Raw genomic sequence first — 13,113 nt, 5'->3', positions numbered from 1 at the left:
GCGGCGGCGGGCCGGGGCCGGGGTGCTTGGATTCCGGGCGTTCCCGTTCTCTCCACCTGAGTCGCCTCGGGAGCAGCCTCGGAAGGAGAACCAAACGCCGGGCGAGGCCGTGAGCCCCCGGCGGGGTCTGCGCCTTTTGCTCGGCCGGAGGGACGTTGGGGGTGGTTTGGCGAGCTCCGGGTCTAACTGCTCACGCCGGTGCCCCGGGCTGCGGCTCTTACGGGGAGCCTCGGGAAGCCGCGTTTGCCTAAGACGGTGTTCAGCGCCCGGCATTGTTACCTGGCTTCCGGTGAGCCCCGGATTTTCAGGGTCGCGGGCTCACCTTGCGCCTTGGACCCGCGCCCCTCGGAGGCTCGTCCGGCCCGCCCAGGACCCACCTGGGCGCTGCGGTTTGCGTCCGGCTTAGAAAAAGTGCCGTGTGGGGATCTGGGCTTTGTGAGTTAGTTAGACTCCGTTCGACTTACTTAGTAATTTACTTTGGAGCACAAATTGGTGTAAGACGGTAATTATTTCGGTCGGAAGCCCTGGCTTGGCTTGGCCAGGCTTCCTCGGCGCCCGGGCACTTGAGCGTCGGCGTTACCCTGCCTGGGCCTGGCCGTGGGCTCCGGCAGGCGGCCCGGGGTGCCAGGTTCCAACATTCAGCGCTCACTGGCCGTACCCTCTCGTTTTAGCTGACTTAATTTCGAGGCCGAGCCTCTGCGGAGCGGCCTTGCACTTATGGTTGGACCATAGTGCCCTCCTGAACCCCAGTTTCCCCATCCCCAAACTGGGAGGCCACCTGCCTGTCCCTCGGTAACAGAGGTGCTCAAGTTAAAGAAGACGGTTGGAAAGGACCGGAGCCGCCCCAGTTACATTCGGTCTTTGGATTGTGATCTGTGTATATAATTTTAGGGGTGGGGTGGGAGGAGGGTCTTGAGAAGTAGCTCTTTTTGGGTGAGGGGTGTTCACTATTTACGGTTGCGTTTTAATAATTTATAAGCTTCGGTTGAGCGCATTTAAATTACCTATCCTTTGGTGACGTTTGCGTTCTACATGGAAGGTGTGTGGTGTTTTGTGTTCTGTGTGGAGAGCCCCCTGTACAGTCAGCCCCGAACAGACACAGACTCAGAAAAGCAACTCCTTTGCTGTCTCAGGGACCTGGTTTCTAATCCTCGGCTTCTTGAATGCTGGGGCCTCCAAACTCCAGCTTTTCACCCCCGGAATGGTGGTGTGCGTGTCCCTGGACTAAGGTGCACAGAGGATTGCAGCGTGTGCCCCCTCAGGTCCCGGAGGGGAGGAAGCCCCCCGCGCACTTAGTGGCTTTGTGTTTTCCTCCTGGCCTGAGAGGTTATACAGCAGAACTACTGGTGGCTTTTTGCTCTAAGCCTCGAGCGCAGTGTCTCTTGGAAACTTCAGTAGAGTGGTGGCGAGTGTCACGCAAATATCACTAACGCGAAGGGAGCTGCTTGTGAAGCTGTGCCTCCCTAGGATCCCAGGAACTTCTCAGGCCGGGAGGGGCGCCGTGGCTATTTTGATGAAATCCAGACCTCTTTGAATGCCGGTCCCTAGTTAGAGCCTGAAAGGCATGACTCTTGCCGGTGTGTGGGTATTACGCTCTCGGGGACGTTTATTTGCCTGCTGGAGTCGTCTGGCCGAGTTTTCTTCATCAGCCGCAGGTTTTAGCACCAACGTCTTGTATCGAAGAGCCTAGTAAACAAGCACGTCCCCAGGCTGACGCAGCGGCCTGCACCCTCAGGATCTGTTATTTCCAGCGCCCAGGCCCTTGTTTCTTGGGTGGCCCAGTTGGAGGTGGGGTCACGTGAGGCGGGCCACTTAGGATCTTGCATTGCCTGGTTGCAAAGCTTTTTGTCCTTTACCTGGAAGGCTTTCCTGCCCTGCCCCAAATAGGCAGGTGGTGGCATGTACGGGACAGCTGGGTAGAGGTCAGCATTGCCCAACAGGAAGAGATTCACCTCTTGCACTTTGCCAGGCTGGGTGGGGCAGGCTGGCGTTCTGCATTAGCGGCAGGAGCTGGGCTCTCTGATTGAGACGGTGGTCACACCCCTGCTCCTTGTAAAGAAGAGTCTTCTAGGTTCATTACTGACTCTCTCTGGCTTGAGATTCCCATTAGGCGCTTGTGTCAGGCCCGCTGTGGTGCCGGAGCAGCTGCTTGCCTTGCGGCATTGCCTCTAGGCCTGGAAATGGCTGCTGCGCTCCCCATCCTCCCAGGTTTTGGCAGGTGGCCTCGGTGCTCTTTTGATGAGCTGCCTCCCACCTTGACCCTTCTATTTGCAAGATGCTCCCTGGAGTGGGGAATAAGATTTTACTGGGGTTCCTTGGTGCAGCCCTCAGCCCCATACCCCTCCCGGCTAAGCCTTGTCTCACCTGTTTGAAGGGTGGCGTCTCTCACCCCTGCCACGAGGGCCTGACCTTTTCTTTCCCGGGGCCTCCTGCACTGGTTACATAGGGACCCACTGCCGGTACAGGTGTGGGTCCTTTTCATCGCCTGCTTCTCCCTCCGGGCAGGCCCCAATCTTCATGCCACCCCTTGACCCCAGCAGGGCCTGATCCCCAGCATGCACCCCGGGCCACGTGAGCAGGTACTTCTGGGTGGGGAAGCTCAGGGGCTGCCCAGTCCCAGACATCCCCTTGAAGTTCCCAGAGAGCAGAGAGACACCTGCCAAGGGGCTTCCAAGGGGCACCCCCAGGGAGTTCCCAAGTGACACCCCGTTGATCTGCACTCGCTCTCCTTACGGGCACATCTGGGAGCTTTGGGGGGACGTGTAGCCACCCTGGCTGACCCTCATTAGGGGATCACGAGGGTTTGGCCGGAGTCTAGCTGGGATGGGGGGGGCATTCCCATTTAGGTGAGAACTAAGCCTTGGAGGCCCGTTCCTCCGGCCCCCAGCCCCTGGCTCAGAGGAAGCCCAGGATAACTGAGCTTGGCCGCGGCTAGTCAGGGCGAGCCCGAGCAAACCCCGGGTTTGTAAGCACAGAGCTGACAATTGGACAAGCCCGGTTCTTGTCAGTTTTAAAAATAGCAGTGTGGGAACCCCTCGCAGGCTCCCTGGGGACATAAATGGATTGGTGCGCAGTGAGAAGGCCTGGCTGGGAGGCATCAGTAACAAATGATTAAACCATTTTTCCTGCTGCCTTTTCCCACAAGTGGTTCCCAGGTTTCTCCCTCTGAGGAGCACTTTGTTAAAGGGCACCCTTCCCTATAGCCCGACCCTTTTCCCTCTTCCCGTAGTTTCCTGCTACTCCTCTTTCAGCAGGCCTGTCCCAGGGCCCGTTTTCTCCCCCCTTCCAAGGTACATGCCTCCGGAAAGCTTCCCTCGCCCGCTGGATGTCTTTGGAATTTGTGGCCGAGCCTGGAGGAGAACCCCACTGCTTCTCCAGAAAGTGTCCTTTAGAAATAATCAGTCTGGTGAGATTCCTCATATCTCTCCCTACCCCGTTGCCCTCCCTGGGGTGGGGGAGATATGCTTTGGCCAGCCTCAATTGGGAAGAAACATTGAATGGATGTAAGTGCTGTGGATAAAGTGTCTTTAACAAATTTGACCCCGACTTGGTCCTGTTAATGCCTAGATTTTCCATCTCCGACCAAGAGGGGCGGGGCAGGGGTGCTGTCCCCATTCCTGCTGGGAAACGGAATTAGCACCCCTTCCCCAAATGGGAGAAAGGAGGTGTGATGGGAATGACTACAGAGGAGGAATACGCCGCCAGCCCCACTGAATTATGCCTAATTGTAGACACGCTCTTAGCACGTCACCATTCTTAGGTTGTATGAATGAAAACTGATGTCCGTGGACTCGGGTGGCCTGGAAAGTCGCTTGTCACCGGGTGGCATGGGATTTGATGCTGTGAGGAGGCTGGGCTCCTGAAGCCCCCCGGCCCCCCTCCCGCACCTGGGCTCTGGGACTGGCTTGAGAATCGCTCAGGTGCTAAAGTGATAATAGTCATCACAGTAAATCCATCTCCAGTTCCCTTGCGCTGTTGCGGGCATAAACCGGGAACACCGCTTCGAGGAAAATATATTAAAAAAAAATAATTGACACAGTGGTGGTTTCATTCTGGGTGAGAAGCACCGTCCTGTCCCCTCCAGCAGTGCCCGGAGAGGGCCCAGCCCAGGCTTCTGGAATCGCTGATGCTGCCAGCTGCGGAGGTGGGGGGAGTGGGTACTGGAGGGTATCCTAGGGGCAGCTGAAGAAAGGCCTAGAGGATGGGGTGGCTTGGATTTCGGCTCAGTGGTTACTAGAACGTAAACGGGATGAACATTTTTTTGTGCCGACCCTTCTGAATGCTACCAAAGAGGGTGGTTAGGGGGCCCGGCCAACCCACTCCCCAGGCCTGAGTGAGGGGCTCCCTGGGGTGGGGGTGGGGTCCCCTGGAACCCCCTGCTGGGTGATCCCGGGACCTCCTTCCTCGCCCCAGGGATGCAGCCATGGCGGGGTCCTCGGCTCTTAGGCATTTCTGATTGAGCTGTCACGGAGAAGGTGATTTGTCCTGGAAACGAGGCCTTATCTTCCAGGATAGCTGGCCGTCCTCCACGAGCTGTCCTGGGATGCGTGGTCCGCGGGACCGAGCTGCCTGGTGTTGCTTCTGGAAAGGGTGCGGGCTGTCTGAGAACATTCCGGCTGTGGCCAGCTTTCTGGAGCAGACAGCTGCAGGGGCTCACTCCCCACCCCTTTGTTAAACGAAGGTAAATGGGCTCTCAGTGCGGTGGGGAGGGCCTGGGGCGGGGGAGAGAGCCGCAAACCTGCTGACCTGGGTGCACTGGGGCGGGGCTCTCCCGCCAGCTGCTCTCCTGAGTCTAGTGAGCTCAGCTGTCAGAAGTCACCTGGCTCTGACATACGCAGCCCTTTGGGCAAATGGAGCCTCACTTAACGACACCTTCAGCTCCAGCGTCATCGACATCCTCCTCGGCTGTCGGTCCGGCTGCCTCTCAGAACGTCTGCTGAAAGCGGAAAAAAGCCATCCTTGTGAGTGGCCGGCCTGTAACTCCGGAACCTGTAGTGCCTGGAAGCCTGCGGGCCTGGAGGGATCCTCCCGTGGTCTCCCGGCGGAAGCGGGTCTCTGTCCATCCTGCGGCTGGACCCGTGCCAGGGCCACGTGGGCACAGTGTGCTGGACTCACGCTGGTGGGGAGCGGTGGCACAGCGGCCACTTTAACAGAGAATAAAGGCAGTGGGACCAGACAGGTCGCAAAACTGCTTCTTAAAATAGGAAACAGAGCGGCAGCGGTACTGATCCCCGCCGCGACAGCCCGGGAGAGAGTGTCAGGAGTGTAGTTGAACTGGTTAGTGTAGGCGACGTGAGGTCTTCCCCGGGGAGGAGAAAGGAGACGGGCCCGAGGGTGCCGTTTTCTCTCCTTAAATGACTAGCCTTATTTGAAATGTTGCTTGATGCAGCCCTTTCCTCTTTCAGATGTCCCTCGGGACCGGGCACAGCGCTGGGGTCTGCCTGCATGTCACCCTGGAACCCAGCAAGCACTGGGGCTGCAGCCGGCGCTGGCCGGCCTGGGCCAGGCACCTGAACCCACTCTTCAGCCCGGCCAGGGCCCCGGTGACCACCCTGAGTGCCTCGTGGCCGCTCCGCCCCTGCTGCTTCCAGCCTGGGGCTCTGGTGTAGGAATGGGACTGAGACCTTACGAGCCCTCGCTGCTGCCCTCTGCCCACCTGAGTCAGGGACCCCCTTTATTAAACATCCCCAGGTCCCTGTACTTCCCCCTCAGAGAACTTGGATTTGCAACTACACTTCTTTTAGGCGTGATTTTCCACCTTCTCCCCTAGAAGGTAAATACCCTGAAGGCGCAAGGAAGGGGTCTCTTTTGTCCTCAGTTCTAACATGTAGAGGGTGCTCAGTAAATACTTGTTAATAAATGAATTTTAATCGGACGCAGATTAAAATTAAAGTAATTGCTGGGAGTACTTAGGTGGGTAATTCCAGACTGTAGTGGTTTATTTAAAAAAATTTTTTTTGCCCGCACGGCATGGGCATAGGGGATCCTAGCTCCTCAAGCAGGAATCGAACCGGCACCCCCTGCAGTGGAAGTGCGGAGTCTTAACCACTGGACCGCCGGGGAAATCCCTTTAGTGGCTTATTTTAAATTTGGCTGAAAATGCGTGAGCTCTGTTCCAGTGGTTGTCGGGCTTAACTCTTGGCCTTTGGGGCTGGGTAAGTCTTTGCCCGGGGGGCTGTCCTGTGTGCTGCAAGGTACAGGGTGGCGCTCCTGGCCTCTACCCGCTGGATGCCAGCGGCGGTGCCCGATGTCCCCCGGAGGCAAAGTCCCCCCAGGGGAGAACCACTGGTCTGCACCCAGGGGTCCTCTCCCTGAGACACCCAGCCTTGGCCAGCGCTTACCTGGGGGAGGGCGGAGGGGCGGGAACTCCCCTCCCATATGCAGGGGCTGGCCGCGCGGGCAGGGGTGCTGTGGTCCTGTCCAGCTGAGCCCACCGCAGGCAGAGCTGGGTGCTGCAGACCTTGGTAAACAGTGCGGCGTGGTTCCTCCTTGCAGGTGGCCTCCTCCCTGGGAAGTGTTTTCATACCTGTAAAGGAGGCCTGGGAGTGAGCTGCGGTCTCACAGAGGAGGTCAGATCAGTAGGAAGCAGCCTCATTTCCGTGGTAGTTTCTGACTCTCCGGCAGGCTGGGAAGCAGGTGCAGGCGCAGTGGGGCGAGCAGGTGCACCCAAGCTCCGGAAGAGCCCCCGTGGTGGGAGCGGAACCGTCCTGGGTCATGGGCCGGGGGGGCTTGTGTGGGAATCTGCATTCTCTGGCAGGGGGTTGGGGGTCCCTGAGGCCGCCCCGGCTGCTTCCTGCCTCAGTTCCCAGCTCCCATAGGCTGTGTGGTTCTAGACTCTTCCTTCAGGAGCTTCCTAGAAAGCAGGTTCCTGGCACCCACCTAGAGCCTGTTCTCCAGGAGCGGAGCCCGGGAGCCTGCGTTTCAGCCATCTCCCCGGGTGCTTTCTACGGTGGCCACGTTTGAGAACAGGCCAGACCTTGTCCTTGTGGGATTTGGCCTCTTCTCCCGAATGCACTCTGAGACTTTGACCCATCACGCTGACACCGACCAAGGCCCTGGATACTAGTCTGTAAAGGCTGCACCAGGAAGTGACCTTAGACCGGGGGTTGGCAGACTTTCCGTGAAGGGCAGAGTAGACCTTTGAGGCTCTGCAGGCCACGGGGTCTGCGTGGCAGCTGTGCATCCCTGCCGCGAGTGCGGAGACAGCCTCCGCCCCGCTGGACGTGCGTGGGTGAGACTGCCATGCGGTCAGTTTCCTTACAGAACAGGGGCTGGCTGTGGACAGCAGCTTGGTAGTCGCCCAAAAGGTTCAACACTGAAGCAGTACGTGACCAGGCAACTCTCCGCCTCGGCGCGTATCCAAAGGAGTTGGAAGCAGGGACTTGAACACCGGTGTGTATAAATGTACAGCATCAGTCACAGTAACCGGAAGGTGAAAACGACCCAAGGGTCTTGTCCATCAGCAGAGGAGCGGATAAACACAATGCGTACGTTCATACAATGGAATAATGTTCAGCCATAAGAGGAGGGACGTCTTGGTTTGTGCTATAGCGTGGATGGACCTGGACAACATATGACGAGTGAAATAAGCCAGTTACTAAAGGACGGGTGTTACACGATTCCACGTCTGTGAGATCCCTAGAGCAGGCAGATTCATAGACGGCAAGTGGAAGAGAGGCTGGGAGCGGGGCCTGGAAGGAGGGCTTCCTGTGGAGTGGGCACAGACTTTTTGTCGGGATGAAGACGACGTTTTGGGTGGAGTGCGTGGTCTTGGTCGCACAGCGTCGTGAACGGATGTGATGCCCGTGAATCGCACACGTGTGGATGGTTACGGCGACAGATAGGGTGTTACGTACATTTTACTACAGTTTAAATAATGGTTTTAAAAAGAAGGGGGCTCTTGGGCAGCGGTCTGCAGACCCTGCTTTAGACCAGGCTCCGTTCGTTGCAGTGTGGGGTTAGGGTTTAGGAATGATGGGGCCAGCCAGAGTGATGGGCTTCGCAAAGAAGGGGGCTGGGCTCTTGGGATGGATAATTCGTTAAAGCTTTTGGTCAAGCCTAAACGTCCCTTCCGTCATCCCAAGAGAAGGGATTGTCAGTGTCGGCCTCGTCTTCTGAAGCTCGGAGCCTGCATTGGCTCAGTGCTGCCTGAGGGTTTTCAGATAATGATCGCAGTCTCTCTCCTCCCTGCTTACAACAACCCCACGACGCGTAGATGCGTTTGAATACCCATGGACTGAAGACATGGGAAGGCCTAGAATTTAATATGTGACATTAAAGTGAGCTCTGTGTGTGTGTATGTGTGCGCACGCATACGTGCACTTGTACACATATGTACGTGCCTTTTAGTAATTTTCTCAGCCGTGTGGAGCTGCTCATCTCCTGGCCACAGTGCCTGTGGCCAGGTGACCACTGCGCACACATTCCTCACGTCTTTGAACTTTTCCAGGGAGCGCATGGAACTTTTGGAGGAAGCCAAGAAGATGGAGATGGCCAAGTTCCGTTACATCCTGCCCGTGTACGGCATCTGCCAGGAGCCCGTGGGCCTGGTCATGGAGTACATGGAGACAGGCTCCCTGGAGAAGCTGCTGGCCTCCGAGCCGCTGCCCTGGGACCTGCGCTTCCGCATCATCCACGAGACGGCCGTGGGCATGAACTTCCTGCATTGCATGGCCCCGCCTCTGCTCCACCTGGACCTCAAGCCCGCCAACATCCTGCTGGACGCCCACTACCACGTCAAGGTAAGGACGTGAGGGGACCAGGTGGCCGGAGTGATGGATGCCCTGGGTGGGGAGCCGCGGGGCTGGAACCTCAGGGCCAGCGAGAGGGCCGAAGAGGAGGTGGTTCCCTCGTGGGAAAGAACTCAAAGCAGAGGCCTCTCTCAGCATCAGGATCCCCAGTCTTGCCATGTGCGGCTGGTATAAACGCCACAGGTGTGTAACCGGAAAATGGACTCTTATGAACAAGAGTCACTCCCCCAAGTCCTAGATCAGGACTCTAGGCTCTGGGCACCCCGGAAAAAGAGGCTGTGGATTTGTGGATTCCGGTCTTACTGGTCATCTTACACAAGCAGATTGGAAAGCGGACCTCGGCTCGGCCGTCTCCGTGTGGGGCTGGGTCAGCCTGTTTCCCCTTGGTGGTTCCCAGGCTCAGGGTGATGGGAGTCTCGGGGTGCTCGGAACTGGGGGCTGTGGCGTGCTGTGGAGAAGGGCCCTGGAGGGACTCATTCTGTTCTCTTCCTTCAGGGCCTGTGAGTTCTGATTTTTTTTTTTTTTGCGGTACGTGGGCCTCTCACTGTTGTGGCCTCTCTCCCATTGCGGAGCACAGGCTCCGGACGCGCAGGCTCAGCGGCCATGGCTCACGGGCCCAGCCGCTCCGCGGCATGTGGGATCTTCCCGGACCGGGGCACGAACCCGTGTCCCCTGCATCGGCAGGCGGACTCTCCACCACTGCGCCACCAGGGAAGCCTGATCTTTTTTTTTTGATAAGTTTATAAAGCAGAAAAGCACGAGGGATAATCTAACTAAAATCGGGTGCCGTCCCCTTGGAATTGGCCCTTGTTAGTGTGGTAGGTTTGTGTTTCTTTGAAGATGTCTCTCCCTTGGAGGGCCATCGTGTCACACCGTGGGGGGCACTAGCCGTGGCTTTCCCACTCAGTGACATGGGTTCTAGGCTCGCCCACCTGCTGAGGTCACCCTGTCCCTCAGGAGGGCGGGTCAGGAAGGGCCACACGCTGTGGCCGGGGTCCCCTCCGGCTCCTCGGCGCCATGGAAGGAGGGCTGGGCCCGGGGGTACGCCCACAGCCACCCCCCTGCGCCCCGACTCTGCAGCAGACACAGCACTCTGGCTGAGCCAGCCTGTGGCCGGTGGGGGAACCAGTTTCCACGTCGTACACTTAACGACAAGGTGTCCTTAAGGCGGTGTCCTTCGAGAATAAGATTTTATCAGAAGCTGGAAGTACCCTCCCGCTAAAGTGAAGCGGGGAATCGAGGGAACAAACAACAAGTGGGTGGTTCCCAGCCTTCCTGAGTTCTAGCATCCCTGCAGTCTTGTTTCCTTCTGGTTGGGGTGCTGGCTTCACCTATGGACTCTGTCCCCGACGAGCATCGCAGAGTTGTGACGACCAGCGTGGAGTCCGTGGGCACCAAGTCAGAGTGAAACCTTTGATCTCAGACTTGAATGAGCACAGGCAAGGGGAGGTGAGGATGGGTCCCCACTGTGCGCAAAGGCCCTGTCTCTGGGAGCTGCCCCGTCTGCCAGGGGAGGTTTCGAGTGGACGGTGGCTCCTGCTAAGCCGAAGCTCAGAGGGGTTAAATCGAGGGCCAGTGTTGTCCAGCTGTGTGTGGTGAGCAGGGGTTAGAACCGGGTTCTGCGGCCCTGGAGCCCTTGGTCTCCCACCCGCCCCACTGCCGTACATGAGATGCTCACGGACATCACGGGTGGCACGCAGTGGCGCACGAGGGCAGAGGGGGTAGCGGGCGGTAGGTGTCCAGACAGCCCCTGGGGGTGCAGCAGGAGAGGAGTCACTGGAACTCCAGCTCGGGTGAGGGTGTCAGTGGATGGGACTGGTCTTCGGAGAGGACCAGTCAGGAGTGGGGGCACCTGCAGAAGGGCCTTTCGGAGGAGGAAGCAACCCAAGAAAAGTCACGGCAAGTTCTGGGTTTTTAGGGGCAGTAGAAGCAGGAGGCATAGTTGGATACGGGGTGTGGGGAGGCCTTCCACTCGTCTTTAAGGATGCTGAGATGCCATTGTAATAGAACGTGCCTTTCTTAGGGAGACCCCACTGATTGCACCCCATCCCTTTGAGCGGTCTTTTCAGAGTCACCGAGTGCAGTTGGCACAGCTGGGCCTGTATCTCAGCTCACTCCCTTCCCACCGTCCGGGCCGCTCTCCTAGCAGCCATGTGGGATGTTTGGGGCAGGAGGCCCGCCCTTTGAGGACCACGGTGACATCCTCCTCGGCAGCACAGCCCTCGCGCGCTCTGTCCCTGGCAGGTGGGGTGGTGGCCCTGTTGCTGGGGGACTCCTCGCCTGGCCTGTGGGCGTGCTCGGCGAGGGCTGGTGCTCTGGGTGCTGGGAGTGGCCAGCACATAGTCTCCTCCTGTCCTGTCCATGCTGGGATGCTGACCTGCGTCCAGGGATGGTCCCCGGTGCTGCATACGCAGTAGGACCTAACGCCCGCCCAGTAGGGCACTGAGTGCCGCTCGCTGGCACCCGGGGCTGATGTCCTTGTGGTCGTTTCTGCGTTGGCTCCCGGGGCTCCTTGCTTTGAGCGCTTTCTTCCTCCTCCGCTTGTCAACCCCGGGCTTGGCAGGCCTGGCACTTCGTGGCAGTTTTAGGAAGTGGGTGAACATTCCTTAGAGGACCAAGGGGCTTGTTAGTAAGGACCTGGGGTGGCTGGGAGCAGTCTCCACTGACAGGAAGGGAGGGGACACTGCAGCTCTGAGGAGGTGGCCAGGCCACCAGCCCCTCTTTCCCAAAGGTCGGGAATGCACTTCTGTGACTCCGTTTTTTTTTTAATAAATAAATAAATGTATTGATTGATTGATTGATGGCCGCGTTGGGTCTTCGTTGCTGCACGCGGGCTTTCTCTAGTTGTGGCGAGCGGGGGCTACTCTTCGTTGCGGTGTGTGGGCTTCTCATTGTGGCGGCTTCTTTTGATGCAGAGCACGGGCTCTAGGCACGTGGGCATCAGTAGTTGCGGCTCGCGGGCTCTAGAGTGCAGGCTCAGTGGCTGTGGTGCAAGGGCTTAGCTGTTCCGCGGCATGTGGGATCTTCCCGGACCAGGGCTCGAACCCGTGTCCCCTGCGTTGCCAGGCAGATTCCTAACCACTGCGCCACCAGGGAAGCCCTGTGACTCCTTACCCAGGTGGGCAGTCACCCTGCACAGCCCCAAACAAGCAGAAAATATATTCACAGGATGCGTTTTTTTCATCCTCAGGAACAACTCAGCGGGAGCCTCATCTGAGGTTCTAAGTCAGCTGCTCGATTTCTGGGCAGTTTTTAGTTGATGGTTATTTTTAGCAATGCAACTTTAATCTGGAATCTTGAAATAAGATCCTAAGTTGTCACTCCATCCCCTTCCCTTGGTCCCTGGAGGCTACATTTTTTGTCCATATGTAGGATGACTGGAACTGAAAATTTCACAGCAACCACCTGTTTTTGGAAAGTATATTCAAGACACTTTAATATTAAATTAATATGTGAGGTTAATATTAAGTATGCCAAATACCGCTACTAAAATATTAATTTTAGTGACAGTAGTAAACGCATTTCAAGTTGATAATGGAATAACTCGATTTAAAATCTCAAGCTATACTTGGGGCCCACTTTGCCCAGACCAGGCTGTATTCAGAGGGCTGGATACCCAGGGTCCTGTTCTCTGTGGTCCAGAATGGCCTTTCACTCCAAGGTGGCACGGCCCTGACCCGGCCCTTTGTTAGTCTTTGTTAGTCTCATCCAGCTGGGCCCGGCAGGGGAAGGGCCATGTCTTGGGGGCGCCTGTGAGCACTGGCTCTGGGCAGTACCGAGGCGGACGCTAAGTGCGGGTTCGTTTGTGAATTATAGGGCGCTTGCTGTTCTCAGGGATTGCCACACTGTCCTGCTGTCTGGGAAGCCGGGGACAGACGAGGCAGGCCCTCCCTGGGCAGGACAGGTGAGACAGAGCAGGTGGAGAAATCCTGTGGGCCGGAGGGTCGTTGGCCATCAGAGAATTCTCATTTCTGAGCTTGCCTTTTGATGCCGGAGGTTTTACGTAGAATTGAGGCTTATTTTCTTTTCGTCAAGTGTGTATCTTGAAGCAGCTGGCTGTACCTGAAAACAGCAGAAATAAGAAGAAAAGGCTGCCAACGTGGGGGTTGGGCACCAGGTGCCAGGATCCCTGCGTCCCCGTCTGTCCTCAGTCCTGAATCTGACACGTCCACACTGCTGGGAGTTTGGTACTGAAACTTTCCCGCTCGTCCACCTGCTACCTTGCGCTGCTCTGTCCCCGGTCCCGAGCTGCAGGGTTGGGGTGATGGGTTTGTTCTGGGGAACTGGCACTTCCCTTTCCCGAGTGGAAAGTTTCTTGGAGGTCAGAGAATGGACAGCAGCTGGGGACCCCGAAATGGCCAGG

At 57.5% G+C, this 13,113-nt stretch overlaps 1 protein-coding gene across 1 annotated transcript in view; it reads left to right on the top strand.

Moving 5' to 3' along the window:
- Positions 1-13,113, top strand: part of RIPK4 (receptor interacting serine/threonine kinase 4) — a 24,526-nt gene that overhangs the window by 221 nt on the left and 11,192 nt on the right. The window contains exons 2-3 of the mRNA XM_024758132.1: positions 7,400-7,432; positions 8,450-8,741. Coding sequence (XP_024613900.1) covers positions 7,400-7,432; positions 8,450-8,741 — 325 coding nt within the window. The remainder of the gene's footprint in view (positions 1-7,399; positions 7,433-8,449; positions 8,742-13,113) is intronic.

Source organism: Neophocaena asiaeorientalis, unplaced genomic scaffold (assembly GCF_003031525.2).
Source record: "Neophocaena asiaeorientalis asiaeorientalis breed wild unplaced genomic scaffold, Neophocaena_asiaeorientalis_V1.1 scaffold45, whole genome shotgun sequence".
NCBI classification, from domain to species: Eukaryota; Metazoa; Chordata; class Mammalia; order Artiodactyla; family Phocoenidae; genus Neophocaena; species Neophocaena asiaeorientalis.
This window is presented reverse-complemented; position numbering and strand designations above follow the sequence as displayed.